Below are 24,117 nucleotides of genomic sequence, written 5' to 3' on the forward strand. Positions count from 1 at the left end.
TAGTGGGGAAACTTTAAATGGGGGAAAAGAGGAGATGAGGGATCTGGGAGTGGTGATGGACAAGGATCTGAAATTCAGGAGCCACATTGCACAAGTTGTGAAGTTGCCACATTGGATAATGGTAATGATGCAGAGAACCCTGATGTGCAGAAATAAAGAGGTTATGATTCCATTGTATACGGCTTAACACGGATTATTGTGCACAGATTTGGTCATCGGGTTTTCATGGTGATGAGGACATATTAGAATGGGTCCAGAGGTGGTCAGTGTCCTTGGAATAGGGAATATGAAGACATTACAAGAATTTAAACTGCAAAGCCTCATAAATAGCAAGAGAAGGGGAAATATGATTAAAACATATAAGTTAGTCAAGGGTTGTTTTATCAGGTTGACATGGAAGAAATATTTCATAAAATGGGAGAGGGGGATAGAACAAGAGGCCATTCCTGGAAACTGTATAAGAAGGATGTAGGCAAAGGAGTGAGGAGTAGGCACTTTGCATGGAGAGTGGTTGATGAGTGGAATGCATTTTGAATGTAAACCCATCGATTCAATTTATTCAGTTGGATGAGATTTGTATGTAATGGTGTGTACCTCCCACAATGAGTCTGACTCCATCTGACCTCTATGGAGTCAGAGATTGAGTACCATAAAAATTATTATTAATAATAATTTTATTATTAATTTAATTTATTATTAAAATTATTAATAATGATAATTTTTATGATACTCAAAGAAAAATCTGAAGAGTAATACTAACTGAAACGAAAGAACTACATGAAAACATAAAATTAGCAAGTATTGGACTGAATAAATGGAAAGATTATTTTCATAATATAATCAAAAAAATGATATTTATGAAAAGGATAACATAACTTTTGAAATAACAGAAAAGATGTTGAAAAAATCTAAGGAACTAAAAAACCAAAAATCAGCTGGGATCCAAAATGAACTATTAAAATATGGTGGTGGTGGGGGAAACAATTAGTAAAAGAAATACATGATATATTAAATATGATATTTAAAATAAAAAAAACACCAGACTGGTGAAAGAATCTAAAATATCAATCATCAAAAAAGGAGACAGGACAAATCCAGGGAACTACAGAGGAATAAAGCTGCTTTGCAAAACATTAAAATTATGCACAAATACATTTGGAATATACTAAATAATTTGAGTAAATTATCTGATGAGCAACAAGGATTTAGGAAAAACAGATCAACAATAGATGCCATATTTATAGTAAAGTAAACAATAGAGGTCTGCGTGGTTAGCCTAGTGGCTGTGAGCTTTGCAACCATATGCCTGGAGAAGGAGTGTCCTAGGTTTGATTCCTGTCAGAGACATGAGGAGCTCAAGGATCTTCCTCGGCCATAACCAAGTTAGCCGGTCTTGGGCATGGGTAGTAGGGTTTTCCCCCCAGTTTAGCTGGGGTTTTTTCATCCCGCAAGCAGGCAAATCGGCCCTGTGAACACACACACAGACCACAGTCATGAATACCTCCACTATTGATGCAGCAGAGGAGTGGTGTGCTGGCTGCATTATTTCACCATGACTCCTCATTAGGAGGAGACCCAACCCGTCTGAATCAGATGGACGGTAGAGATAGATAGATAGAAATAATAGAGAAGTCAATGGAATACAGAGCAAGAAGAAAGAAAGGTATTACAGATGACATAACAGATGCATATTACATGAAGTAAGGCATGGTCCAGCATTAGGTACCTTGGGTTTGCCATTCCTGCACTCACTAATATTAATCCTTGAGGGAGATACTGCACTAGAAATATATTGGTCTATAATTTGCTGCATCAGTTCTAACCCCATTCTTGTATAATGGAATTATCTTCCTCTCCTTCCACTCATCAAGAATCATATATGTGCAGAGACTCAAGTGAACAACCAGGTCGGGGACATGGCTAACTGTCTTACACATTCCTTCTATACCCATGCAACTTTAATTGCTGTGCTCAACTGTGCCCACTCTTGAAATAGTTTTAATACCTCTAACTCATCCACCTCTATTCTTTCATCCAGTTCTGCTCTCCTCCCCACATTCAGAAAGCTAATGCATCTGCCAAGAATATATACTTGACTACAGTGAACACTTAAAAGCAGTCATTTCTAGTGCCTCTTATACTTTCCTACCATCCACATTCATTATATTATTCTTCCACAATCATTCTTCTTTTTGCCTACTACACACTGATAAAATTCATTCAGATTTTCCTTGGCCTGCTGAAAGGCCAAGGAAATGGCCATCACTCTGGTTTGATCTTTATACTGTTCATGAGACTCATCATTCATCACTCTTCTCATTATATCAGATCCAATGTTGCCTCTAATTTTTTGCTATGAGTGTGCGCAGAAATTTGTGTGTGTGTGCGCGCGCAAAATTTGCCTTCTTTTGAAAAGTATGTGCGCACCCATACGAGTCACCATACTGATCATTTAAGCAAAAAAGTTAAAAGATTTTAGTTCACTCTTTACCTTCTGGTGTCAATGGGACGTCAGCCAGGTCACCCCAACTCCCCACCGTGTTCCCACACATGGCAGTAGCCTCCCCAGTAAACAGTCGGAAATCACAATTCACAAGCCTTGGGCAGGACTCAATCCGAGGACTTTGCGCATGCAAGGCCAACACGATACCGACTGTACTAGATAGGATTCTAAGTGTGTGTATTATTACCATCACCAAGTAAGTTGTGTGACATCAATCACAGAGCTAACATAAATATTTTATATGTATTTAATATTGATCTGATTAGAAGTAAGAAATAAAGTAAGAAAAAAAGAACACTAGTGACTGATTGCCTTTAATTAAATTTTCTAACTTTGCAAATAACTCTAAACATACATAATAAAATATTCCCATTTCTAATTCTACCTTGTTAAACATTCATAATAAGCCATTACTAATTCTCATCTTGTTTAGTTCTAGCTTTATTTTTCTCTCTCTTCCATCTTTTGGCATTCACCCACTCTTTATACACATTATCTAAATTAATTGAATTTCCATATAATTGGTAACTTTTCACTCTCATTAGCATATCCAAATGACATTCTCCTAAACGGTTTCCAAGTTAGTTTTTTATTTGATTCATTAGACTAAAACCTCGCTCACAGTCTTCACTAGATGCAAGGAAGGGTCCTCCAATATCCATCAACTTTGCCAAATCACAAAACTGCTCGTTTTGAAGAGCAAATACAGTCATTTGTGTAAAATTTGATATCATTTTGCATTTAATTTTTTCTTGTGCCGAAAATTTGAAATCATTAAACTGACTAATTATTTCTGTAGTAGTATCATCCAGAAAATCATGATATTTAAGACAAAGGGAATTACCATGTTCACTACCAAATGAGAAATCACAATGTGAAATAGAGGAGATATCAAACACTGACCATTCTTGTATCTCAATCTCACAGAATCTGTCCTCTAAATGTGCACATAAACAATTTATAAAATTTAACAGGGACTTAGTATCTACTGGTTCAGTCTCTTCTTGTTTAAGTAAAGCATTTACTCTGTCACTCCAGCAAGCATCACCTTCTAAATACTGATTCCTGATTTTGTTAATCTTTCCTCTGTCAAAATGATGACTGTCTAGTGGTATAAGGTTACTCCTTTGTAAGATTTTGCAAAGGAACCATTTCTTCAAAAACATCAATTAAAACATTAACAGCTACTTTGAATGTCATGTTAGTTAATTTATTGTGACAATAATTAACCACAGGATCATTTGATTTGTCTTTTTCAAAATATGTGATCAGTCCTTCATAGTTTCTTATTATTGCCTGTAATTCAAAATGTCTGGATAGCCACTGCACTTCATTGAGTGGTCTGAAGGCAATAGCTGCATTTTCAGACACTCGACAATTTCTTTAAATTCATGTCTTTTCACTGTGGAACAAGAAAAGAGTGTGTACACTGTTCTCATTAATGTATCAATATCTCTGATTAGTTTAATTTCCTTCCACGTATCACAGATCCCCAGATCCTCACGGTGAGCTAGACAGTGTAACTGGACAAGATGTGGAACTTCTAATTTAAGTTTTGCAGCGATACCATTAACTTTGCCCAGCATCACTGCAGCTCCATCAGAGGTAAGCATCACCATTTTTTGGAGATCAAGTTTCTTTTCTTGATAAAACTGTTTAATAGCTAACACAATGGAGAAGGCATCACATGCCTACAACTGAATTATTCCAGCAAAAAATATGTTTTATATTCATTACAATCTTTAGGTCTAAACTTAAAATAGAGAATGAGACATTTGTTAACAGTTATAGCAGTGCTTTCATCAATGGTTAAGGTGTGGAAATTTGCAGATGCCATTTGCTCAAACATGTCATTTTCAACAATTAAATTGATTGTTTCCAGAAATTCAAACGCATAATTTTTGCTTTGCCAGCTGTCTGGGAGTTGAACATACTTTTCCATATGTTCATTAATATGTTGAACTGAAAGTGAAGAGTTATTCATCTTAACAACTAATAAGACACTGTAAATAAGAACTTTAATCTACTCTGGGTTTGATCGTTTTCTCTCTCAGTCATCTGAACTTTCACGCAGCATACGCAGTACTCCTGTAGCTGGCAATGAACAATTTTGATGCCTAAGTTTGTGTACACCATCCAGATGTATTTTACTTGTCAAATGGCATTTCAAAAAGTCCAACTTCCAAGTTACATCAAACTTCTTCCCATTAGCAAAATCCCATTAGAAAATGAGAGAAAAAGGCTGTGGGTTCAAATCCCGCCATGAATGTTTGTATTGTCTGTGAAAATACTAGTAGTGGACAGTAGATATCATTGGTTTGCTGTAGTTGGTGGACTGAGTGGAGACGGAGAGTTGTAGAGTAGATGCTTTCCCTCAATGAGAGTTTGGACTCCCTGGAGGTGTCACATAATAATAATAAAGGATTAAATAAGAATATAATTTCTTGGTATCTTTAATTTAAATGCTGTTGTTAATATCTTTGATCTTCCTTATAGACAGTGAGTAACTATAATATTTTGACCCTCTGCAATAAGTTTTTTTTTTAGCAAACTCCTTTGCAGTTGAATGACCTCTTGAGCATTTAAATGTTTTAACAAAATTTTATTATTTATTATTTATTTTTTTTTTGTGGCATGACAATTATAGAAATGTATTCTTGCACTGAACTACTATCTTCTGAAATGGGCTGGTTATTCTATATGGAAAAATGACTCCATATCTACATAGAACAGTCCTGATCCTTTGCCAGTCCATAATATAAAATATTATAGCAAATTCTAATAGTCGACTGCATTTACCTGATGTTTTAATTATTTTGTCCACCTCTTCAAGTATTCATTTTTGCTAGTATAATTTCTATATTAAACTACAATTTATAAATTTTATAATATCATGCCAACATTACTTGACAAAGATATGCAAAATATTACAAAAAATTTCAATATTCAGATTTTATCTTAAATATAACATGGTTTCATCATAAAATATTTCAGATTTCATTAGCTACAAAAAAATAAAATGGCATACATGGTCATCTTAAATTTCTATGCTTCAAAAACATCCACTCACCGATGAAGATACAACTGATCATATTGGTTTCCATCACCAATTTAAAAATATTGCTAACAAAAGATATGGAACTTTATATATCAATGAAAATAATATGGTAATATAGCAAAATACTGGGTTAACGTTAGGCTCTTAGTCATATCTTGCCTGTACATTTCTTTCGTGTACTCACTTTTTTTTTTTTTTTAGGAAATACTCATGCTCTCCCAAGAACAGAACATTGTCCTCCATTCAGATGGCCCCTCATCACTACCCACATTATTCAGTACTCGATTCCAGCATGAGGAATCGAGTACTTTTAAATACCATTTCCTTTAAATCTAAGTTATTTGTTTATAGTAAAATTTTATATATTTGTTTCCTGTAGACCAAGAGAAATGGAAAAATAACCAGGGTGAGAACCCACATATTTTCTATATGCATATAAGTATTATAACAATTAATTCTGTGTTCACACACTGGTTTGCATGTTTTAAAGGATGAAAAAGTTTATCACACATCACAAACTGGCTAATTCAGACTTGATTAGAAAGGCACAGAAAATAATTCCTTGTATCCTGAAGAAGCTTCAATCTGGAATTTTCAAACTCACAATATATATCCTTCTTCAGAGCATTCATTAAGATTGAAAGCTATAGTCCAACAATGAACTGAAAAATAAAAATTATGGCTATCATCACATGTACCACTATTATAATGCCAAACACAATCTGTAAGAGACCAACTACATAAGAGAGAAATATACACCTAATTATGATTTGAATTGCCTTAACATCTACAGTACAATGGAACAGTGAGCAGGATTATAAGGGATTCCAGTGGATATTAATGGAATGCAAATACTTGGCCATTTCTTCTTGCTGAGTCAATGGAAGAAGAGAAAGGATTGGATTGTTGTGACTTAAGGCCAATGCAACTAAGGCTGCAAGGCCAGTGTATTGTGTCCATTAATTGCATTCATTTTTCTAGCTAGTTGAGGGATAAAACATTCAAGAGGAGGATAAAACCTTTCCATCTCCATATGAGATCAGCTAAAGTCACTAATAAGATTACATCCTAGACTGTATTCAAATCCAGATTTTTCCAGTTGAAGGGCATCACTGTTAATGACTAAGGCTGCAGAAACTCGGAAGAGAATTGAAGCCAGATGGAGATGTACATAGAAGAGTCAACAATTTTGCTACTGGAAAAGTTAAATTACTGCAATGTCTAGACTTCAGGAAAACTGAGTGCTGTGCTATTTTGGTGAGGAACAATAAAAATAGCAAACAAAACTGACTAAATGAGCCAAGGAAATTTTGTTGGAGGGAAAACTTGGCTGCCTTGAGCTGAGGCTAACTATGTGAGATTCAGCTAAAAGCTCAGAAAATCATGACATTTTCCTAAACAGGATTTAAATCCAGGATTTTCCAGTAAGGAATATTACATGCAATGATCTTTTGCTAATTTACGTATATAATACATTCTTCTAAATCATAACTTAATCATAATTACACTTACCAATTAATATATTCATGAAAAATGCTTCTGTCTCACTGTTATTGGAAAACCAAAGAACTATCATGCAAAGCGAAAGCCAAGGAATTCCATGGCAGGAGATTTCAAGACCTTTTAGATATGGCCGTAGATAAGCTAGCTGCGATTCTTTTGATGCACACACACTACAAGCAGCACTTAGTTTCATGTCCAGCTGTCGAAGAAGCTTGATGAATGAAGGCATTTTTTCAAGTTTGTTGCTGATTTCTGTATTTGTCATCTTCTTGGTTTAATGATGAATTTATTTTTTATACAATGAATTCTATAAAGAACATATGAAAAAATTAATATATGAAAAATATTCACAGCATTACATTATCTAAAACAGCCACCTTTACTGAATTACTATCATAATAAACTTCATTCAAACTTTATTTACAAATTATGCCAATTCAACAATAACTTGCAACCCCCACCCAGGTAATGACAAACAAGCAAGAATACAAAGGTGCAGTTATTTTTCCTCATATCCAAGCATGTAACAGACAAAATTTATGGAATACTTCAATACTTCATCGTTCTCCCTCCCCCATCCAAGAGCTTAAACTTTTTGCATTCTTCTAAACCATCTCATCCACTCCTTAACCCTTTAACTGCTGAGAATGTATTATTACGGGCTCGGAAATACACGCCTGCTTTGCTGAGCCCATGTGTGTGTGTGTGTGTGTGTGTACACACACACACATGGTTGGCATGCCTCTTATATTCAGACAATTTTTTAGTATGGAAAGAATCGTCGTAAGATATTCAAACTTCGCAGGTAGGTTCCTCCATCTATTGCAAACCAATTGAAGTTTATTTGACTTGGGTTTCTGTCCTTGTATGACATCTAAAGAGAAAAATTTGAACTGGTGCAACTAATCATATGCAGCACGATGCATAAACCATGTAACTGCGAGGATTTCAGCGATGTCACAATATGGCGTCTACCAGTAAATATCTGCGTTATCTTACTGATGATCAAATTGATGAACTGTTACTATGAATGGTCACTTCTGTTGAATGTATGAGAAAAACTATGAAGTGGTACAAAAAACTATTTTTCCACCTTCTGGATATGACCATACTAAATTCCCACTGTCTCTATAATGATTTGGAAAAAACAAAATTAGCAGACTACCAACTCATGCTTATCAGGGAAATAATTCAACTACCATATCCCCAGAACAACAGAGAGGTTGAAAGGACATCCATCACCTGGAGATCAACCACTGCATCTCAAAGAAAGGCATTTCCCTTCTCTTGTACCTTCTACTGAGAAGAAGAAGAATGCAGCTCGGGTGCTAAATTTCTAAGATTTTTTGCGACTTTTGATATCTAATTCCATTAGTACCAAAAGTCGCCAAAAGGGAATTTTGGCACTGGCAGAGCCGAAAGCAGTCAAGTATTTGCAGTAAACGAAGGTAAAAAGGATTATGCAAATTTTACTGTACATACACATTACTTATAATTAGAAGTGTATATAGCCAACTTTAATGTAATAAAGCAGTGCCATCAATTCCACTTAAAAAGTGAAATTTCAGTAATGCATTTCAGTAATGAGAGGGTTATCAGTCAGTTCTTTCTGATGCCATGGCCCACTCAATCCCCGGACATCACTCCATGTGACTTTGGGCTGTGTGGGGGGTATATGAAATCCGTTACGTATGTTGGTGGTGTTCCCAACTTTCATGTCTCGAAAGAGAACATAAAATGGGCTGTTATGAACATCCAATCCGACTCCTTATGCTCAGCTATAGAGTATGTCGCACACTGGATGCAATTTGTTGTACACAAGAAAGGTCAGCCCATTGAAAATCATGTATGTGGTCCAGGGGACCCTGATTGTAATGAATAAAACATTATTTCCTGTGAGTTCAATCACTATATTAATTTCTGTGTCTCTCGCAAGTTGTTGTTTTAGTTTAATTCTTATTATTCTTATTATCATTGTAACATGTCACATATCTAGCTGGAATGAGGGGGCTGTCGCTTACACTGTCGAAGTGTTATTATTCCATTTTATCTGCCTTTAATGTAATTATCCGCTTTGTTTTTGGCTCTGCCAGCGCCAAAATTTCCCCTATCAGCGACTTTTGGTACTAAATCTTTTTTTCGCAGAAATCATCTTCCCATGCCTTCAAAAGTCTCAATATAGAATTTGATCTCATTCCGTTTATTGGTTTTAGCTACAGATGCCTCCAAAGAAGGAAAGTTATTTTATGACCATCCTGTATATTTTGATTAATTTCTACATAAATTAATGTGTGTAATTTGCATAATCAAGCGGACACCCTCGATTATGCAAATTTTATAAAACACTATTATTGCCATTTTTGTAAGTGAACAAGTGTACATCAAGAATGTATGATGCTGTCTGGACTTCTTACTTCAATAAGAATTTTAATTGATTTTATTTATAAATTTTTTGCTAAATTAATTCAGCACATGGGAGAATGTCAGTAGAATATAAAATCAGCAGTTAAAGGGTTAAACACCATGGGTTTAAAAAACCACTGTTCATGAAGCATGATATGTAGGACAAACAAGGCAATTTGGAAAGATCCCCATGTCAGAACATGTTAAAGATGTGGAAAAGAAGATAAATCAAAAATCCAAATTAGCTTATACTATCAAACAAAGCAACAAAGTCATTGTAAAATCTCTTATGGTGAAACATAGAAATATTTTTTACCTATATCGATTTTACATGGGCCATAAAATACTTATAATTAGAAGTGTATATAGCCAACTTTAATGTAATAAATTTTGTACTATAATGTAAGAATAACTGAATGTAGAACCACAAGCATTTGTAACAAAAATGATCAGACAGGATTAAGCTAGTAAATTATAGACGTTTTGCTGCCAAAACCTAGCGTAAGCATGGGTGACGTCAGTTCGCTTCCAGAAAATCTGGGAAGTTTTAGAAGGTAAGCCAAGGGACGTCCAATGATATAAAAGGCAGAGATTGGGGTGGCAATCTCTCTCTCTCCCTCTCTTTTTTTTTGTTTTTTGTTCCTGTAGAAAGCTTTTTGGGGAGGAGAAGAGACAGAGTCCTGCGCGCGAGTTGTCCGGAGATCGTTAGCAGGAGAGGTCGTATTTTCAAGGTATCCTTCCAAGGTATTCTTCGACGAATGTACAGATCCAAGTGCATGCTGATTTGTCGCAGCCGGAGCAGTTTCTAACATCATGGAGAAATACATTATTTGTCCTAGGAAGGAAATTGCAAGATGACTACCATCGGATAGTACCCGATCACAGCTGTTGTGCAAGACTGAGAAAGGAACCAGCAAAATTCACTCTTAACCTTTTAGGATCCAGGAGTGTGCATGATATTGTGAGCTTGTAAGTAAATTGCCTTATGTTAATAGCGTCTAGATTGTGTGTATAGACGATAGATGTTGATTCTGTTTAACTAATGGCATAATGTGTTGAAGAGGTCAGAAAGCCCGAACGCGAGTTTGAATGTCCTTAAAAGAATACTGTAAACTTGAATAGTGCTTGTGTTACATAATGCTTAGAATGTGTATAATATAATTTTGCCTTATATTAACAGGATAGAGAGCAGGGATATGTTTGTTAGAAATCCATCCATGTGTCTACTAAGTTGAGTGTGAAACGTTTCTTTGTTTAGTACCTTAAGTGAATTGTCTTACCGAATATGTAGAGAGTCAGGCACGTGATATGTCCCATTACCTTTGTATATTAATTGTCTTAGTTAAAATAAACATGTTCGGTTTTGTTAATAGCTTGCCTGATCTTTGTTCACCAATGCACTGTCTCACAAAAAAAAATAATCGAACTTGTGTGACCAAAGTGAAGTAAGTAACCACCACGACTGAGTAATTCGGAATTGCTTGAGACACGGATTGATTTAAGGGTTATTATATGTGCTTAGCTAAATTATTCTCATGTATGTAAAAGAAATAAAAATTCTTTTACACAATCCTTAATTGTGCAGTTCTTAACAAAAATAAATTTTTAAGGATTAATTCACTTGAATTATAGCAACCTAGATTGAGGAATTTGCTCCATACAAAGGCTTTTCCACAGTCGATGTTACTAGCACGTGTAAGAGTATACTTTACGACACTGAAAGAGGGGGGGGGGCAAGCTAAGTAGATTACGAACGGACTAAAATAGCATAATAGTATTATAAGTGAGCTTAAGATTAGAGCATAGAGGCATTTTTGTATTAGCTCAAGCACACTCGAAAATAACGAAGTAAGAGGGGAGATACATACATATATATATATATATAACATAAAAATAAATATTACAAATGGCGCAATTCGACATAATAATAAAATAATAATTAATAATTATTACATCATTGTGTACTAAGGCAGAAATCAGAAATACCATTTATGGACAATAACTGATGGTCAGAAACTTCAAGGAAGCTTCAGAAATGCTATATATACTTATTCAATGCACTAAAAACTAAGGGATCATCCTACATCAAGTATTATGTATCAAGTATCCTACATCACATACACACATCATCATACTGTGTCTTAAACACACTCAAACTCCTTGCAGACACCACACTCTCAGGCAAGGCATTCCAATCATTCACAACTCTGCACGAAAAAAACCTGCCTCTCACTCCCCTACTCACACCCTCTTTATACAGTTTCCAGGGATGACCTCTGGTTCTCCCCTGATCTCCCACTATTCTCTGTAGAACTTCTCCACCATTGATCCTATAACAACCACTTACCAACTTGTGGGTCTCTATCCACCAGACTCTGCAAATTACCTCTTCCCAATCTTTCCTCATACTCGACATTCCAGAGGTCAGAAACTACCTTAGTCAGTTGCCTTTGGACGCTTTCCAACATCTCTTCATCCTTCTGAAAACCCGGTGACCAAATCTGGGCACAATAATCCATGTGTGGCCTAATCAAAGCCTTATACAACGGAACAAGAATCTCCCTACTTTTACAATTCAGTGTCCTCCACATCATTTCCAGAAGCCTTTGTGCTGTCCTCACAATTTTGGCAATGTGTCCCCTAAATTTTAGATCCTTATCCACTATCACCCCCAGATCTCTTATTTCCTCTACCTCCAATAATATATTCTCACCAAGCATAAATTCTGCATCCCATCTTTGTTTTCCAAATTTTAAAACCTTGCATTTTGCAACATTGAACTCACATCCCCATTTCAGTGCCCAATCACTCGATTTATTCAAGTCTTCTTGTAAGGCCACAACATCTTCACTACTCTTTATGGTTCGTTCCAACTTTGCATCATCTGCAAACAACTGAATATCTCCATCCAAATCTTTGCCAATATCATTAATATACAAGTTAAATAGTAATGGCCCTAAAACAGACCCCTGAGGCAGTCCACTAGTGACTTTCCTTTTCATGGATATCGCACCCCCATACACAACTTGTTGATACCTATCAGATAGCCAGTCTCCAATCCAATGCACTAATCTAATATCCAACCCCATCTGCTCTAGTTTAACTGTCAACTTATCATAAGGTACTCTATCAAAAGCCTCTGCAAAATCCAAGTATATTACTGTGCATCCCTCCCCTCTGTCCAAGGAAGCAGTCACTTTATTGTAATAAATAAGTAGATTACTAAAACATGACCTCTCTTTAGCAAATCCATGCTGTCCAGCAAAGATAATACCATTGTTGTCAACCCAACTCTGGATCCTAGTTCTCACAAGCTTCTCCAACAACTTAACCACAACACCTGACACACAGATAGGTCTAGTTTGATGCTTGAGTTCAATCACCTAATGCTGGTCATCATTCATCAAAAATCATATGCATACTGACCTTGCATATGATATGTTAAGTTTTGAAACATGAAAATACCAGCTAAGTACATGCACTACTGTAACCTCACGTGAGGTTATATATGCACATGAAATACCCTCACATGAAATTTTGTTGTATCGTGTTCATTTTTACAAGTTTTGTCTAAAGAAAATATATATAAGGAATTATCAATGTTTATAAAATTATTCAATTCTTTTATATGTAATAACTTTGTTAAAAAACTTTGTGTTATTCAAATTGCCATCATGTGAGTTGTGGTATATATCTCGTGGCTAACATGACTCCAAGATGAGTATGCACACTAGTTTTGATACCTTAAGTCTTGCACATAGTAGGTATAAGACTTAAGATATCAAAGCTTTTGCTTCAGGAAGAAAGAGGTCTTTTTCTTCCCTGGGATCGTCACTATGTAAAGTCTACTACCAGTCATCAGAACGTCTAACACGAGGAAGTCCGCACATGTTGTCAGTGAAAGCTTGGCGGTAAGGAAATATGGTCGTTGGCAAGATGGATATTCATCAGCGAAAAGGCAATTGAGTTCAGCCATGTCGTACACCCAGGAAAGGAACTCTGAGGATAAAAGGAAATCGGCAACCAAGACAAAGAAATTGGTGGGAAGGACAAAACAGGTAGACAACAAGAAGAAAAGGGACTTTATCACTAGGACAAGAAAACGAATAACGACTGTCTTGCAAGAATGAATTCTATGGACATTAACTCATCGTAAAAATGAGTAATAGCTCCAAATTAATGCAAATTACGTGTTCTTGTTCCCTGTTCAGTAATGCTAATATCATCATGTTTAGGAAGTGGCACTTACGTCCTCTGTGCTTGGTCGCTTGAAGTTAGACTTAAGTTCAAGTCTAGTCACCGCTTGGAGGAACTTTATCTAAGCCTTTCTTTGACCGGTTCCCAAGTTAATCGATCTCTGGCACAGGCAAGTGGGTTTTTCCTCCTGGAAACTTGGGTTTTTCATCCCGTAAACTCAAGAAAATCAACTGTAGTAGTCACATTATTTCAGAAAATAACATCTTGTTGGGTTAGGTACCAAGAGATGGCAGCACTTGTTTGCCAGCCTCTTCATCGGTGGATTTTATAATTAGTGATAGACATGGGCCAGCTAACTTTGATTGGCTACTGGTGGAGATTGAATTGCCCATTCAGTCTCCAAAAGCTAAATAGGGTATAAAGGCCTTGCCCAAAGGACTAGGCCTTTATACCCTATCTAACTTTTGGAGACTCCCTATAAGGGAATAAAAGGCATCAGCTGACAGCTGATAAGTCGGTGGACTATTAAGTATAGTGAACCTTGATTAATATTAACTGAGCTCACGCTTGTCATGCCTAAGTGTTTATAAGTAGAATTGTGTCATAAATTGTTCTAGACTGTAGATGAGATATAAGAATGAATTGTGAAGAATTTAGGAAACTTGAGATGGCTAAATGTGGATTTTTCAGTAAAGAAGGGTTTCATGTGGAATTACAGAACTGGAAACAAAAAATCGATTGGAGTGGTACCGTGGAAGGATATACTTCAGGGAGAAAAGTTAATAGTGCATGGGAAGCGGTAAAGGGATGTTTGAAAGAACAAATAGCTGACTGCATACAAAGAGTTAAGAGATTAATCAACTGGGAATTAAATGGAAGAGTTACAGCATTAAGTAGGAGTTAAAAAGAAAGAAAAGCATGTGGAAGAGATTCAAAGAGGATTTACAAAATCTAGATGCGAATACTGCTATGGGTTCAGATGGGATAGCAGCTCGTGTATTACGAGAATATACTAGAGAATTGGTAGTGCCCTTGACTAGATTATTCAACCTGCATCTCAGCTCAGACAGAGTCTCACGAGAATGGAAGAAGATGAAAATAGTTCCATTGCATAAAGGAGGTTTCAGCATTAAGGATAACATTTCAGGAGCAGTGGTCAAAGTAATGGAGAACTTATTTAAAAACAAAATTCAGGAATAGGCAGATAAGAATGGGATATTCTATGGGGAACAGCATGACTTTGTGAAGGGTAAGTCATACTTCAGTAACTTACTCACTTTGTATAATAACGTGACAGCAGAGTTGGATAAAGGTAATGGCTACACAGTGATATTATTCGACTTCACTTCACAAAGGCATTTGACAGGATACTGCATGGAATCCTAATATATAAATTACATCAAATGGTTATGGACATAAAGTTGGTGATTTGGATAAGAGAGTGGTTGTTGGAGAGATACCAGACTATAGTTTATTCAGGAGCAGAGTCCTGTCAGAGCTTGTGACTAGTGGCATGCCACAGGACTCTGAACTTGGGCCACTACTATTTAATGTGTTCACTAATGATACAGGAAATGATCTGAGGGGAAATATTCAGTTGCTTTGCAGATGGCGAAAAATTAGGTACAGCAATAGTCAATAAATATGATACTGATATTTTACAGGATGATTAAAATATCTGAGGGGAAATACTGAGAATCTCAACAATGCCAGTTATGTCAACATCAGTAATTATTTAATTCTTCTGCTTCTTTGCTTATACTGATGGTGCCTATCCTCAATTCTACTGGTGGTAATTTGAATTTGTTCCAGCAGTAGTCAGTGTTTCTCATTTCCTGACATTCTTGTTTAATTCCAGCTAAACAGGAATTAAAATACATAAGAATGGGATTCTTGTTTAATTCCTGTTTAACCAGATGATGCCTCACTGGCATGACATTTCATCATGTTGTACCATCATTTTGTTTTTAGTTTAAGCCAATAAAATAATGGAGAAGGTTATCAACAGTCAGCTTTCCCAACACCTAAGAAATGTTATCTAATTAGTGACCATGAGTATGGATTTTGCCACTCCAAATTCACAGGAAATATCCTGACCTCACTCTCATTTAGATTCATTTCATGGGAAGGTTTGGAGAAACCTGTGCTGTTGCAATTGACAACACCAAGGCATTAAAAAGGGTCTGGCATCAAGTGCTTCTCAACAAGCTATCATCGTATGGACTGAATTCATCCTTGTGTAAATCAATCACCAGTTTTCTCTCAGATTGATCCCTATGTGTGATATGTTCTCTCCTCAGATTTTTCTATCAATGCTGGTGTCAAGGCTCTATCATTTCACCCACCCTCTTCCTACTCATGATAAGCCTTGCAGTGCTCAAATATCTCATGCTCCAAGATCATCTATAATAAGTTTCCTGACCACTGATCTTCACAGTATCCTTGATTGGAGTGAAATCAACCTAGTCAACTTCAATGCTTCTAAAATGCAGTTTTTTTTTGTTTTCCCATAAAAAAAAAAGACCTCAGATCTTCTCCACTTACTTTTGATAATGCTGAGCTCAACAGTCGAGACCAAATCTCTCTTCTCAGACTGACTCTTACTCCAAACCTTTCCAGGCAAAATCATATAATTTCTATAGCATCAACAGCTCACAAAAAAGTTGGCATCCTTTTCCAGTCAAGACAGTACTTCTCTTCTGAACAGTACTTACTCTATACAATCAAATTAAACCAAAATTGGAATACTGCTCTCGTGGATGGGGAGTGCACCAAAGACCTCCCTAAGCTGTTCAGAAAAGGGGAGTACAGTTGATAAATGACACTTCTCTTACGGATTCTCTTCAGCCACTATCCCACAGAAGATCAGCTTCTGCATTGTGTCTCTTCTACAAATACTTCCATGGCCACTGTTTAGCAGAACTAGCATCCATTATGCCTCATATTTCTGCCAGATCTACAGGAACTTGTATTATAGCTGCTCAGCATCCTTTTACAGTTAAACTGCATATTCACCAAATCTACTACTCCCAGTCATCTTTTTCCTTCCACCTCAATTCTGTGGAACAGTCTCCCTCATGAAGCATTTCCAAAGGTCTAGAATCTTCAACAGTTCAAGAAGAATATCAACAGATTACTGTATTCCTGACCCCACCCTTACATGGCATCTGTTTGTTATGGGCTCTTCTGCCTTTCATGTGGATATTAAAAAATATATTAAAAGAAAGATATTAAAAAATAAAAATAAAGTCTCAAAATGCTGGCCCATCCTTGTTCATTCAGTATCCAGGTGGATGGATACCAACTAAGGGTATGCACTGCACCATGACAAGATAAGAATTGGACATCAGGTCAGAAACCCCAGCCATCTCTACATCTCTCCTTTTCCTATTTATCTAGCTTTAATCTTTAGGAACTCATAATGTTAAATTCAGATATAATAAGGAATAAGGAAAAGGGCCAGTTTGCCTATTCTGAGGGAAGAAAAACCCGAGTTTCCAGGTGAAAAAAAAACCCTCTATGCTACAAATGCCATTAAAAACTCATACCTATACAATATGCTCTGGCACTGCTTTGACTGATATTAAAGTAGAGTAAATCTTTTTTCGTTGAAAAGATCAGAGTATTACATTTGGTGTTGAGTTCTTTAGTCCCTTTAGATATATTGTTGTGCTGTCATTTGGAATATAAGTTTGAGTAAAAATCACTTTTATTAGTAAATTGAAGAGCATAAAATCCAAGCAACACAATCCAGCTAACCCATCTTTAGTCAAAAGAGACCAGATAAAGGTTCCCTGTGTCAGTGATGGAAATCGAACCCAGGTCTTTCTGACCAAAGGGCTTCATCTATACTGACTGAGGTACAGAGGCTCACGAGATTAATACTGAGACAATTTTTCAGAACAGGTCTGGTGGTGGGAGAACTGGGGGTCATCCATGGAAAATGAGCAAGAGAATGTTGGAACTAGAATTTTTTGCATAAAGAGTGATCAATGAGTGGAATGGATTGCCACAGTTGTGGATGCCATAACTATGAATAAAATCAAAGCAAAGTATGATAGATACTGCACGAATGTTGGATAGTGCTTGTCATAATGTTTGGGGGCTGCCTTGATGAGTCTAAGGACTCCATGGAGTAGCCTGTAATAATAATAATAATTTATCTAGTTTTGCATCAAAACGTGGATGTTGGTGAGAAAAGCCACCATGGATTGAAAGTAGCAAAACCCATATTAATGGTCAAGGATTAACTGACCATTAATATGGATTTTAATATGAACTTCACCACCATCCAGGTGGTGAAGGCGATACTTGGTTTTCTCCACTGTTTCCAAGAAAAGTGAGATAAAGACAATGCAATAACTGCTTGATGGCTGACAACCATCTCTACTCTCTATTACGTATAAATGGTATAAAGTGCAGGCCAGAAGGGTAACGAGTGTGGTAAAAACAGCAAAAGCCGATTATGAAAGGAAACTAGCTATGCAAGCAAAAGAGAATCCCAAACAGTTCTTTCAATATGCTGCAAGCAAGAAAAAAACTGTACATGGCAAAATAATTTTAAGGAATGACGATGGTAAAAAAGTCACTGAACCAGTAGATATAGTGGAATTACTGAGCACGCACTTTGCAAAAGTATATCATCCAGGTAGCGACATTGAAAAAATGAAGGAACCATTAGTTTATACGGGAATTGTGATGAATGAAGTGGATGTGAATAGTCTATTACAGAACCTTAATGTGAATACATCTATGGGATTGGATGGTATACCGGCACAGGTCTTGCGTGAAGTGGCTAAGGAATTATCAGTGACCTTGACCATGTTGTTTAATCTGAGTCTCAGGTCTGGTTTTGTCCAGAAGGTGTGGAAAGAGGGGAAAATAGTTTCACTACATAAAGGAGGATCCAAGACAATGGTGGCAAATTACCGACCGATCAGCATATCAGGAGTCGTTGTCAAGGTCTTGGAGAAAGTAGTAAAGGGAAAAATACAGGAATGGATTGATGAAAACGAGATACTGTACAGGGGACAGCATGGCTTTTTGAATGGTAGATCATGCTTCAGTAACTTGAGAACTGGATAAGGGAGATGGGTTTACAGTGATACTGCTGGACCTGGCAAAAGTGTTTGACAGGATACCACATGGAATTCTAATCCATAAACTACAACATACGGGAATGGATATAGGGTTGGTGAGATGGATAGGTGCGTGGTTGATGGAGAGATATCAAAGAGTAGTTTATTTAGGAGCAGAGTCCAAAAGACGGCCTGTGACTAGTGGTGTGCCTCAGGGTTCTGTTCTTGGACCACTGCTGTTTAATCTGTTCATTAACGATATAGGGAAGGATCTAAGTGGAACAGTTCATTTGTTCGCTGATGATGCAAAGTTGGGTAGGGCGATAGTGAATGCAGAAGATGTCAAAGTCTTGCAGGATGACTTAGATAGATTGGAGTTCTGGGCTAAGGAGAATGGATGTCAATTTAATGTGACAAAATGTAAGGTTATGCATTTTGGGGTGAAAAGATTAGCAGCAGTATACCACATTGGTGGAACTGTACTCCAAGAGACTGATGAGGCCAGGGACTTGGGAGTGTTGGTGGATAGAGAGATGAAGTTTAGTGGACACATTGCAAAAGTAGCTAAATCAGCTCATCAACTCACTTGGTTGTTGAAAAATACCTTGATGAGCAGAGACAAGCAAGTTATTGTACCTCTGTACTGAGCCCTGATAAGACCTCATCTCGACTACTGTGCCCAGATTTGGTCGCCTCGGTTCCTTCTTGATGGGGAGGAGGTGGAGAGGATCCAGAGGCGAGTGACTAAGATGATAGCAGGTCTATGGAATGAACCATATGAGAACAGGTTGAAGATTTGTGGGTTGCAAAAACTAGCTGATAGGCGGAAAAGGGGAGATATGATTGAGACATTCAAATTGCTAAAAGGATTCTATAGGATTAATTCAGAGGATATTTTTGAGATCAGGACTGGTGGTGGGAGAACTAGGGGACACCTATGGAAGCTGGGAAAGAGTGTGGTTAGCAGGGGTGTTAGAGCTGGGTTCTTTACTTTTAGAGTGGTAAATGAGTGGAATAAGCTGGCAGAGTCTGTTGTGGGTGCTATGACAGTGAGCGAGTTCAAGGCAAGGTATGATAGATACTGTGAGAATGTCGAATAGTTGTGTGGACATGATGTTTAGGGCCTCCCTCGATGAGTCTAAGGACTCCCTGGAGTAGCCCAAAATAATAATAATAATATTATTATGGATTAAATACATGCTTGTTTCCATGTTGTAGGATTAATCAATGCTGAGTGAGTATGAAAGACTGTAAAGATGATATAGGATGGGTATTAATTCTGAATTGTGTTGCTTGGATCTTATGCTCCTCAATTTACTATTAAAAGTGATTTTTATCCAAACTTATATTCCAAATGACAGCACAACAATATATCTAAAGGGACTAAAGAACTCAACACCAAAATGTAAATTACTCTGATCTTTTCAACAAAAAACTTTTACTCTACTTTATTATCTGCCAAAGCAGTGCCAGAGCATATTGTATAGGTATGAGTTTTTAATGGCAACTGTAGCATAACAAAGTTTATTAGATGCAAATTCACAAGGATTATTCAACTTGTGATTATGATGATGCACAGATGATGATCAATTATTTTCAGGTTAAAAGATTTGCAATAATAAAAATTATTATTTATTCTTTTGAATATGTGTGTCTAATAAACATTGTACAGATATGCCTACAGCACTAACTAAACATTTCTCCTCCTCTTCATCCATGCCCTCCACTGCTGTGTTATGGAATAGTCTGCCATCTTATGTGTTTTTCCCAAGGAATATAATCCACAGCTCTTAAATATTAATCCACTGTACTAATGTACTATATAGTTGGACGACAAATGAGAGACCAAGGAGTCCCCCTCATTTGTGGTCCTGAGAGACACTTCTGGGCATGGTAGAAGAAGGTGAATCCATTTCATGGGATCAGTGTTTATTATTACATGTTGGAAAATTAGCTTTTCTTTTATGAACATTCTAGTTTTTAGGGTGGTAACTATATTGCTTGTATAACAGTTGGAAAATTTTACGTATAAAGCACGTGATTTCACGTGTTGGTAACAAATTCGTACATTTCTTATTCTTTTTTTTTTCCCATTCAACACGAATTGACTCTTCTTGGCACTCTGCCAGCTATGGTTCTCTTGTGGAACTGTATGGAGACTATAGGTTAACTAACCTCTCGTGGATGGATTCTCCATAAAAAAATTCTGAAAAGCAAGTTTTAAGCATAAATAAGGAAATGCTATCTCTAGTATCTGAGCAATTCAAGGATTCTTCTGATGTATTTTTAAGAATGACTTGAGGAGAATGTAATGAGCTGCTCTTAGCACAGTGGGGTATTTGTCTTGGTCATCTAAGCAGGACTTGAAGGATAATACCAGGAGGTCAGCCTCGTCTTTGAATAATGCATGAGAGGTGGAAACACAGATCAGCAGAAGCTGTGACCCTGGCAAGAGATGTTGCCTACCATTTAAACAGGAGGCAAATCTCAGGTATTTAGTTCTTTCATATTCAGATCTGGATTTGCTGCTCTTTTTTATAGCTACTACACACTACAGTGTAGGCTGAGTTTTAGTTTCTTTGTAATATGACAATCTTTATTTTATTTTTTTTTCTCCCCTTGCTCCACTTGTTGGTAAACCAACTTGAACAGTAGTTAATTTTTGAGTGGAATGGGAGATGAAAGTCTTCATCTCCCAGTACTGAAATTAAGGATATTTCAGTTATTTGGGCAGAGCAGACATTTGAATCAAAAGAGCAAAAACAGTGACAGCTCACAGAAAGGAGCAAGAGAAATCATAGAGATATCTCATTTGGAATCATTAAAGTGCTTGAAAATATAGATTGAAAATGACTGATGAAGGTTGTTCCACAGAAAAGGAAACTTGAATGAGGTTGTGGTCAAAATTAACTGGAGGAGAGCTGATGTTTCCACAATATATCTCGAAGACAAACAAGTTACGAAGAGATCAAAAGAGTTAGAATAGTAGAGATGATTATATGGCATTCTGGTAAACAGTTTCTGGACAATTTTGAAAGCTCAGTGCTGACCAGAAAATACTTCAGTATCTCTTCCACTTTTAATGAAACGCAAGCAAGTACACATTATTGTTAAAGACAGGTAATAACATGATATAATAAATGAGAAAAGGAGTTCAAGGCTTTTATCATGCTCCCTCCAAGGAAATCAGGCAGTCAAGGTTTTTATGTTTATATGATAATAAATTATTTTCAATATTAATAATTATTTCATCAAAATGAAATAATAATAAAATAAAATAAAAAAATTTCCATTAAGATATTAAACTTTCTCCTACTGTGAATTTGAACACTCTCCTTTTTGTTGATGATGAAATAATAATTACAAATTCTGAAAATAACTTACAGAAAGATATTTCAAATTTAAATGAAATAGCCAAAGATCATGGTCAAATGATAATATCAACAGAAAAATCAAAAACAATGGCCTTTACAGGACAAGTTCCAATAACAACTAAAATAGTAATAGATAATAATAAATTTAGTTTAATCCTTTATCCAGGTGTGAGCAAACAAAGTTTGTGCCTGAAAATATCTTCAGGACTAGGGTAAGGTAGTACAACACCAGGCAACTCGTACAAAGGTGGCCAAGCTACCAACTCTCCTATCTCAGTATCTCCCATAATGCAAAACCCATCTCCTTGCGGATATGTATAATCAGAACCGGTGCTAGGGTCTTTGCTGCCCGCATGCAATTTCTATCTCAGCGCCCCTGTAATGATCTGGGGATGTGTGGTTCTTTTATGATAATAAAAATTTAAATTATTTGAAATTTCTTAAATAAATTTTGACAGAACAGCCACACATTGGTTCACTAAATGTAACGAACCGGGGGGTGTTGACTAGGCAGGATAATCGTTAAAAACCCAAATATTCAAAAAATTCTCAAAAGTTTTGCAAATTTTGATAAAGCCACTTCACTTTAATCATTGAATATAATAATACAGGGATTATAGCCTTCTCACAGACCCAAATCGCTAACAAAATTAAAATGAATTTTAATTAAAGTTAAAATTTGTTTGAACTAAAGTTTAAAAAATTCTTGCATTTTACAAGTTACTAAATTCTTAGTAACTTGTAAAAAATTTTTATAAGTGGAACAACCTTTCAGGAAAATAAAAACAGAATTCAGAAATAACTAGAACATTTAATATAAGTATTCAAAAAATAACATCTTCACAGAATAACAGAAAATAAATTAAATTACATAAATATACTTGAAATTTTTTAAATTAAAATTTTAAGGTTTTTGAATTTCATATTCACATGAAAAAGATGGCACACCTTTTGGCAACTCCTATAGGTAAAGATGACCTCGCCATAGCTTCTGCCTGGTATCTCCACTTCTGGGCCTGGCTCCCACTGACGAGACCTCAATAAAGGTCTAAACCAGTATGGGTAGTGGCCCTTCCCTTAATGCATAACATTATACATATCTGCAAGGAGATGAGTTTTGCACTATGGGAGATACTGAGATAGGAGTGTTGGTAGCTTGGCCACCTTTGCTACGAGTTGCACTACCTTACCCGAGTCCTGAAGATATTTTCGGGCGCAAACTTTGTTTGCTCACACTTGGATAAAGGATTAAACTAAATTTATTATAGTCTAACCAAGTGAAAAATAAACTTTCAACATCTTTCTCTAAATTCATAGTAATAAATAAGATTTTGAAAATTTATTTTTCACTTGGTTAGACTATAATAAATTTAGTTTAATTTATTGTTACGAATTCATTGTTATTATTAGACTTTAGAGTGTTAACTGGTAGATTAAACATGGCGGTGGCTTTGTCATTCCATGACTTTAACTTAGATTTCAGTCGTTTCGTTAAGTGTGAGGCATGTTATATGTATTCTTTCGATTACATAAATGATTTGTGGATGTTTAGGGAGGATGGAAGGAGGGTGTGTGCAAAGTGTGACCTGAACGAGGAATTGATGAATGCAAATATGAAATTGATGACAGAAAGTGTTAGTAGCGAGAATGTCGCAGGGAAAATGAGTGCACATTCGAAAGAGAGGCGAAAGAATGTCAAAAAATCAGTAAAAAAAGAAAACAAGTGATTTAAAAACCGTAATGGATGTTAATAAGGACGAAAGTGAGGCAAGAGTGGCAGAAGAAAACGAAAGTGAGAGAACAAATGAAACTGGAAACGGCATGATGCAGGAATCAAAAGTGGAAAAAATCGAAAAAATGAATGATAGCGAAAGTCGGACTTTCGCTATCATTCGATTCCTGCATCCAATGAGCCCCTGATTCCCTGGAGATCTCTCTTAATAATAATAATGGTAATATTTCACACAAACACATTGTTTGAAAACTATTTAATTTAGCATC

General features: G+C 36.2%; 1 protein-coding gene across 3 annotated transcripts in view; it reads right to left on the reverse strand.

Annotated features, from left to right (window-relative positions):
• Nucleotides 1-24,117, reverse strand: part of LOC150096683 (polyisoprenoid diphosphate/phosphate phosphohydrolase PLPP6-like) — a 38,719-nt gene that overhangs the window by 8,668 nt on the left and 5,934 nt on the right. For all 3 annotated transcript variants that reach the window (XM_090408074.1, XM_090408073.1, XM_090408072.1), the window contains exon 2: nucleotides 7,074-7,371. In XM_090408074.1, the coding sequence (XP_090264200.1) occupies nucleotides 7,074-7,329 (256 nt within the window). In that variant the 5' untranslated portion in view covers nucleotides 7,330-7,371. The remainder of the gene's footprint in view (nucleotides 1-7,073; nucleotides 7,372-24,117) is intronic.

The sequence above is a fragment of the Typopeltis vanoorti genome, chromosome 18 (assembly GCF_054136105.1).
Source record: "Typopeltis vanoorti isolate ZY-2024b chromosome 18, IOZ_Tvanoo_1.0, whole genome shotgun sequence".
NCBI lineage: Eukaryota > Metazoa > Arthropoda > Arachnida > Uropygi > Thelyphonidae > Typopeltis > Typopeltis vanoorti.